An 8989-nucleotide genomic window follows, 5' to 3' on the forward strand; every position below is an offset into this window, starting at 1 on the left:
GCAAATGACACTCTCTTTGCATAAACAGTAGAATTAGAACATGGCTACACAGGTTGCTTCTGAAAAATGTAACTGCTTGTAGACTCGTAGACTTGTAGTTTATTTATTAGGCCTCATGCAAACAGGGCGTTTTTACTGCTGCTTTTAGGAGTGTCAGACGTTTTTTTTTGCAGCTTAAAAAGGCCCCTCCAGGTTATTCTATGGCCTCATGCACACACAGGCTTTTAGGAGCTGTAAATGGCATAGGCGTTTTCAAACTGTAAAAAAAACCCAGGACCAGCGCGTTCTGGAGCAGCAGTGTTAGGCTGTAAAAACGCCTGACGCAGCTAAATGCTGATAAAGGCTGCATACAGCGTTAGGCCACATCAGATGTTTTTAAGCTGTAGTAGTTGGATTTGAGGTTGGAAAATAGAAGAGGGCAGAGAAAGGCTGCTAAACGCTAACACTGCTAAACGTGACTAAAATGTGCATTAACGCCAATACAAAAAGCTTCTAAAAGCACGTTTTTACAGTTGCTTTTTCCTGGCGTCAAGACTGGCTTTGCAACTCTTTTTTTCAAACGCCCCGTGTGCATGAGGCCTTAGAATTACATTGATTTCAGTTGTGTGCCAAATGTAGTGTCTGCAAACAAGTGGTTAAATCACTAAAAAGCCATAGGATGTAATTGCTAGAGAAGCCTGGGGCTAAACATTAGTCAGTTAACAATCATTAAACTTGCAGGTAACATTGGAATATATTATGGTAATAATGAAGCGGATATACAGTGGGAAAAATATGTATTTGATCCCTTGCAGATTTTGTAAGTTTTCCCACTTACAAAGACATGAAGGGTCTATAATTTTTATCATATGTGTATTTTAAATGATAGGGACAGAATATCAACCAGAAATCCAGGAAAAATACATGATACAAATGTTACAAATTAAGTTGCAGTTCATTGAGTAAAATAAGTATTTGATCCCCAAGCAAAACACGGCTTAGTAATTGGTGGAGAAACCCTTGTTGGCAAGCACAGAAGTAAGATATTTCTTGTAGTTGGTTTCCAGGTTTGCACACATCTCAGGTGGGATTTTGGTCCACTCTTCTTTACAGATCTTCTCTAAATCCTTAAGGAAGTTGTAAAGGCGGAGGTTTTTTTTTTTATCCTAATGCATTCTATGCATCAAGATAAAAAGCCTTCTGTGTGTAATAGCCCCCCTCAGCCCCTCTAATACTTACTTGAGCCCCATCTCTACCCAGCAATGTCCACGAGTCCCCCAGCCATCCGGGACTCTCCCTCCTGATTGGCGGAGACATAGCAGCGGCGCCTTTGGCTCCTGCTGCTGTCAATCAAAGTCAGTTAGTCAATCTAAGAGAGAATGGGTGGGGCGGAAAGGCAGCTCCGTGTCTGAATGGACACAAGGAGCTGCAGCTCGGTTTGGGTGACCCCATAGCAAGCTGCTTGCTGTGGAAGCACTCAACAGGAGGGAGGGGCCAGGAGCAGCAAAGAGGGACCCGAGAAGAGGAGGATCCAGGCTGCTCTGTACAAAACGACTGCACAGAGGAGGTAAGTATAACATGTTTGTTTTAAATAAGACTTTACAATCACTTTAACCACTTCTGGACCGAAAGGATTTACCCCCTTAATGACCAGGCCATTTTTTGCGATACGGCACTACGTTACTTTAACTGACAATTGCACCAAACTTGTACACAAATGTACCCAAATAAAATTGATGTCTTTTTTTTCCCACCAATAGAGCTTTGTTTTGTTGGTATTTGATCGAATGTGTGATTTTTATTTTTTGCGCTATAAACAAAAAAAAGCAACAATTCTGGAAAAAAAAAAAAAACAATCAATTTTACTCTCTGCTATATAACATTCCCAATAAAAAGAAATCAAACGTTTTCATAATTTTAGGCCAATATGTATTCTTCTACATATTTTTGGTAAAAAAAATCCCAAAAAGTGTATACTGACTGGTTTGCGCAAAAGTTATCGCGTCTACAAACTAGGGGAATTATCATTTTTATTTATTTAATTTTTTTTTTTACTAGCAATGGCGGCGATCAGCGATTTTCAGCAGGACTGCGAGAATACGGAGGACAGATTGGACACCTAATTGACATTTTTTACACTTTTGGGGGAACCAGTGACATTACTACAGTAATCAGTGCTAAAAATATGCACTGTTACTGTACTAATGATACTGGTCGGGAAGGGGTTAACACCAGGGGCAATCAAAGGGTTAATGTGTCCCTAGGGGGTGCTTTATAACTGTGTGGGGGATGGGCTTTCTGCATGAACACAGAGACCTGTGTTCCTAAATAAGAGGAACACAGGATCCCTGTGTTCATCTGTGACAGAACAGCGGTCACCTCCATTCTGTCTCCACGGGGAGCGGTTGCGTGTGCCCGGCGGCAATCGCAGCCACCGGACCCGATGATTGCCTTCCCCTGTGACGAATGGGCAGGTTCCCCCACTAGCGGTCCGGCGAAGCGGCGTACAGTTACATTGTTTTGCGGGACACAGCCGACCTGCCACAATAAAACTGCGGCGGGCAGTAGTTAAGTGGTTAATGTTTCTTGTCTGTCTCTTTGCAACTCCAAGTTTCAGTTCCCTCCATAAATTTTCTATAGGATTAAGGTCTGGAGACTGGCTAGGCCACTCCATGTACCTGATGTGCTTCTTCTTGAGCCATTCTTTTGTTGCCTTGGCGGTATGTTTTGGGTCATTTTAATGCTGAAAGACCCATCCATGACCCATCTTCAGTGTTCTGGCTGAGGGAAGAAAGTTCTCAACCAAGATTTTACAATACATGGGCCTGCCTATTGGTCTTTAAATGTGGCAAAGTTGGTCTGTACCTTTAGCAGAGAAACAGCTCCAAAGCATAATGTTTCCACCTCCAGACTTGACTGTAGGGATGGTGTTCTTAGGGTCATAGTCAGCAATTTTCTTCGTCCAAACATGGCGAGTCCCCCTTCTCAAGAAGGCACATTTACAGTCATGCCAATGAACATCTAAATGATTCAGAGAAGGATTGGGAGAAAGTGCTGTAGTCAATTGAGACCAAAATTGAGCTCTTTGGCATTAACTCAACTCATCATGTTTGGAGGAAGAAAAATGCTGGCTATGACCCAAAGAACACCATTCCAACAACCGGACTGTTTGTGTGGAAGAATGGGCTAAAATCACACCTGAGCAATGCATGCGACTAGTTTCTCCATACAGGAGGCATCTTGAAGCTGTCATTACTAGGGATGATCGAACGGTTCGGGTCCACCATCGGTTCGGCCTGAACATTGGGTGTTCGAGGTTCGGCCGAATTTAGAACTTTTCGGAATTCGGCAACCAGAACCGACCAAAATGCAATGCTTCAGGAAATGGGCTTTAAAAGCCCGTGATTGGACCAGAACCATTAGCAAAAGCCAATTGAGGGGGCAGGAGAATGCTAGGAATGTGATTGGAGTGACTAGGGGGTCCCTAGACCAATCATTAGTGAATACGCCCCCCAGTATATAAGATCGCCCCCGCCATATTCCTAGCATTGTTATACTGGACATGGAAGAGAGTGGAAGCAGTTCTGTTAATTTTACTTTAAAAGTGTCATTTAGCATTTATTAGTGTGAGGAAAGGGATATCTAGTGTAGTTAGAGTGCTCCTTTACACTTAAGTTAGCTTCAAAAATTTAGTTTCTGTAGGAAAAGTGTAAGGGGACCGTAGTGTAGTGTAGGGTTAACTGACAGTGACTGCTATGGAAGGGTGACAAAACCCTTCCATAGCAGGGTGACCGCTATAGAGAAATGATCATTTCTCTGAGTTGCTTCGGGACAGGAATATGGCTTCTCACCAGCCAAGCATTTTTCATGCTGCAGGGGCTGCCACTGCCAGTGCTTTTTTGAGGACATGTTTAATGTCAGACATGACATCTGAACATGTGTATAGGGGGTATATATACACATATATATCTGTGATTTTGTGTTTGGGGGGTCTAAAAGGTGTACCTGTGAAGTTTCAGCTCTGTAGCATGTCCAAAACCATAAAAAAAGATCATATAGGTGTAAAAGGAGGGTCCCACATCCCTGTTCTACTGAAAATGTATCTTTTTTTTTTTCATGGTTCTGGACATGCTACAAAGCTGAAACTTCACATGTACACTTTTTAGACCCCCCACATACTAAATCCAAAGTCAAAAATCAAAAAATCTCTCTTTTTTTTCAATAATTGGCTTTTTTATCAAAAATGACAATTTTTAAGAACTTTTTTTGTGTGATTAATAGTTAATGGGGCATGACCCAGAACTCTAGGGACTTTTTAGGGGCATTTATTGGGTTTTAGGGCTTAAAAATTGTGTTTTTTGATTACCGAAGTTCGGGTCCCATTGATTTCAATGGGGTTCTGAAATCCGGGCCGAACTTTCGGGAAGTTCGGATGTTCTGGCCGAACCGAACTTTTCAAAAGTTCGATCATCCCTAGTCATTACCAACAGAGTATTTTGTACAAAGTATTAAATCAATTTAAGTTAGTGTATTCAATACAAACATTACACACATTTGTTGAGGTGGGAGTTTTATTTATATACATGATTTGCCATAAACCTATCTGAATAACTTATTTTAGATGCCATTTCCAAGCAGTCACCTTATTTCACCACAACCACCTATCAAATTCACACCTGTCTGGCAAAATGGCAGGTAACGCCTGAATGTTAGCGACTGCAAAGTACAGCTGAGTGGCACAAGAGGGATCAATATTATGCCCCATCCCCACTAATCAATGTGGATAGAAGAATCTCCCTCTTTTGTATTCTGACAGTTGATGCTCCCGCGGCTCCCAGAATACCCCAACAGTGACTGAATCTGATTGGCTGCAGTCACTGTTTTAGCCGAGAAATTTCCACCCGACTCTTTCAAATTTCAGATGAAAGTTTAGTGAGCCCTGTGGTGCCTACAGAGCCACTATTCATTTAAAGAAAACCTGTAAGGATTTAAAAATCTTAACATATGTGAAGGCAATTTTTTTTTTGTTTTTGATACAGTCGGAAAGTGTTATGCCCCATACATACGTTCAGATAATCGGACGACTTATCGTTCGCATTTTGTTGCATGATACTAATATTGAATTCAACAATGCGTACAAACCATATGATTTTTGTCGTACGATTCGGGAAAAGCTTCCTGGTTGCTTAGCTACGTATCAGATGGTGCAAAACAAAAACAATGGCAGCCAGGCTTTTTCCGTGCTATTTTAGTGTTTCTGATCATGCGCGGTCTTTGTCGATCGATTTTTAGCTGACGCATAGTGTACTGATGAAACGATTGTCGTTAGCGGGCTATTGTACGACAGAAGTTTTCCTGTTTGTCCCTTCGGATTTTGTTGGACCAACTGTCGTGATCGGCTGTCGAAAGCTGTGTACTAACGATCAGATTATCGTGCGATCAGGTCGAAAGCGAGTTTTATCGTACGATTATCGAAACGTGTGTACGGGGCATAAGACCTTTTGTTCTGGTGACAATTAAAGATTTTGAGTCATCAATGTAAGATCTAAGGGAAAATTCTCCTGTGGGGGCACCCGTTTCTATTACAACCCTCAATCTGAAGTAATTTCTGCTCAATTCCTGCTAAAAGTTCAGTTCAAGGAGTGAGGGAAAATCATTTTTGGCTTTACATACATTTTAAACCAGAATTACTCTGTAAAAGAAAAACACTTACCAGTCCTTCAACTAGAAACTCAAATATTTGCTCTCTTGCAGGGCTCTGTCCATTTCCGTTGTTCAACAATATTGGTCAAGTCCGATGCTATCATCCCTGCTGTGCTGTGTTTTTACTTGCTAGCCCTTAGTGGGTGACACTACAGTATTCAGCAGGGGGCACATCTTCAGACTAGTGATCGACCGATTATTGGCAAGGCCGATATATCGAGGGCCGATATTGACTTTTGCCAATATATCTGTATCGGCTCTGTAACTGGCTGATATTGCCGATATTCCAATTATTGCTGATGTAAGGGTAAAATTATGTCACATAGCATTATTCTGTTTACAAATGTTATTCAAATGCCACTCACATATGTACAAATTAAAGATACAAGCAATTCCACATTAGTAGATCTGCTGGCAGATCTGTATCTCTCACCCACTTGGCGGAAGTGACACCCGGGTGATACTGCTCCGTCCGGCATACGATGACGATCTCGGAGGTCACGTGGTTAATAAACAAATATTAACATGTTCAATAACAGATTTGTGTTGACAATTGTGTTTATTTTGCAAAATATTGGCGCATTTCGGCCGATACCGATATGCATTGGCCAAAATATCGGTATCTGCAACGAAAAACTTATTTCAGGCGATCGCTACTTCAGACTCACCAGACTGTGGTGTCACAGTGTCCTACAATAGATCAAAGGCTGGTGTCACAGGACACTGGGCAGAGAGGTATTATTTTTTCACAGGGTGCTTCTGGTTTAATTAATTTCAGGTAGAGGTAGGGTCACATGACTCACTTTAGACTTCAAGCACAGCTGAGTGGGTACCTCTTTCATGTCTTTTCAAACAATCAGAAAAGGAATAGTCAACAAAGAGAACTGTAAACCAAATAATACACCCGTTCTGAAGAACACTACAAAATATGTATAAATGGAAGGCTCTTTGCAGAAAAACAAAACAAAATTATGTAGGTGTCTGGGCAACAAGTGAGAAACATTCTCCAATTTTTATTGCTGATACGTGATCTGTGTCTTTTGATCTGGGGAAGTTGAAAATACAACCCTTAAATGTGCTAGAACGTTATATCATAGACTACCACTGCATCCCAAGTAATACTCTAAAACGTTATATACAACTAATTTGTATGCAAGTTAAAATTCAGCAAATGCAACTTTCATGTGTACAACAGATAAGAAAAAGCTTTTTTTGGAACAATAATTCCTAGCTTGTTGTACAAGCTTGACATATGACAATTAGAACTAATCTTCACTAAACCAAATTCAGACAAAGATTGGAGGAAAGCTATACTGTATATACCTAGGCCTAGAAAGGCAAATTCTTTATCTTATATAATTATTGAAAAAGTGAGAACATTAGCCATTAATAACACACAGTATACACTTTTTACATGCATAGGAAGTGAGAATATCTATAATCTTATATCTAAAAGCCAATCAAAATGCAGGTAAATGTGATATGTGAGATGTTTTTTTTTTTTTAAAGTGAATCTTTATCCTATTTATAGTAAAAGAAAGTGTGCGTATGATGATTTACTTTAAACTTTAAAATTCATTAATATGAAGACTAGCAAGACCTTGGCACATTGTGAATCATGCTACTGTAAGGCCACTAGTTCCAGGGGCACGAAAAGCAAGTATCTACTAAATATATTGCTAGTTTACCAAATCACAGAAGCACTATAATTCCACCCCACAAGAATTCACAGCACTGAAAACAGAGATTAAATGGAGTCACAAGTTCACAAATGACAACAATGGAATATATATATATATATTATTGAGAGAGAATATGGCTCACACAGTAACCTCTAATTATCGCAGCGATAACCATGCCATAATAAAACCATAATAAAATTCAGCATTACAACTGCATTTCCAGGAGTCAATGAGTACTTATCAAAATGTCTTGTGATAAAGTAATCCAGATAATAATGTATACCCTGAAGCTGTACATGAATGTAAAAAAATGATAAATCTGCAAAAGAAATGAGAGCAGAAAAGAGCAGCATCTCTGTGATGACATAATCCCAGCAAAGATGTGGAGAGGACACCTGTAGGGTTATAAGCATCTCCTGCCACTTCAAGGCACTTCAGCACTGGAGGTCCCTATTGTTCTCTATCACTGAGAGGGTGGGCTTGCCCGTGCATGATTCGGGGCTTGTAATAGACAATGGTTAATTCATCTACCTACCTTTGATGTGGTGTTGCTGATGGACTCTGTGTAGTCTTGTCTGGCTTCCTCTGGGAAATGTGGGAATGCTGCTTGACAAACTGTTACCCATGGCACCCAAATGCAGTGTAGTAGTCCAGTAAAAAGAGAATGAGCCCAGGCAGAATGATGCAGAGCTGCTGCTGCTGACAGATCAGTGCAAATCTTGTGTTTGTAGCTCCTTGTATCCTCTAATATATTCTTTTCTGCTACCGAGGGACTACAGCCCTCACTGTCTTCTCCCCTCCCTCCACCTTTGGTTGCTGTTGCTGCTGCTGTTTCTCCACTGTGACCTGCTTTGGATCTCTCTCTGCTTTCCTTTAGGCTATTGCTGGGATCTTCCCTCTTATATGAAAGTGCTGTGAGGACAGCTCCATGCCTGCTATCTGGTGCTCCTTCTGCCAGCAGAGCTGTCAGCTTCACTAGGCATCAGAGGCTGAGCCTGCTACCTGGCATTGTCTCATGAATAAATAGGCAGACAATCAGCTGGCCAATCCAGTGCCCATACCCGCCCGGGCCGCCCCTTTCTGTAAGCTGGAAACTTTTCTCATCATCAATACCTGCTGACGCTTTCCTATGCAAGACTTGTAAAACAGTAAAAATTCTGTGTATATATATATATATATATATATATATATATACACACACACTGTAAATATACACTATATTGTTAAATGTATTGGGACACCTGCTGCCTTTACGCACATGAACTTTAATGACATCCCAGTCTTGATCCGTAGGGTTCAGTATTGAGTTGGCTCACCCTTTGCAGCTATAACAGCTTTAGCTTCTCTAGGAAGGCTGTCCACAAGGTTTAGGAGTGTGTCTATGGAAATGTTTGACCATTCTTCCAGAAGAACATTTGTAAGGTCAGGCACTGATGTTGGACAAGAAGGCCTGGCTCCCAGTCCCTGCTCTAACTTATCCCAAAGGTGTTCTATTGGGATTGTACGGTTGTGTTTTCTTTACTGTTTTTTATTGGTTGAGCCGGATAGACTTGTGTCTTTTTTAAACCTTACTAACTATGAAAGGTCAGGACTGTGTGCAGGCCAGTCAAGTTCCTCCACACCAA

General features: G+C 41.0%; 1 protein-coding gene across 1 annotated transcript in view; it reads right to left on the bottom strand.

Annotated features, from left to right (window-relative positions):
- NEURL1 (neuralized E3 ubiquitin protein ligase 1) overlaps positions 1-8318 on the bottom strand; it is a 359707-nt gene extending 351389 nt beyond the window's left edge. The window contains exon 1 of the mRNA XM_082268398.1: positions 7900-8318. Within this exon, the coding sequence (XP_082124524.1) occupies positions 7900-7990 (91 nt within the window). The 5' untranslated portion in view covers positions 7991-8318. The remainder of the gene's footprint in view (positions 1-7899) is intronic.
- Between the last annotated feature and the right edge of the window lie 671 nt (positions 8319-8989).

Source organism: Pelophylax lessonae (genome assembly GCF_965119305.1).
Source record: "Pelophylax lessonae genome assembly, chromosome: 9".
Lineage (NCBI taxonomy): Eukaryota > Metazoa > Chordata > Amphibia > Anura > Ranidae > Pelophylax > Pelophylax lessonae.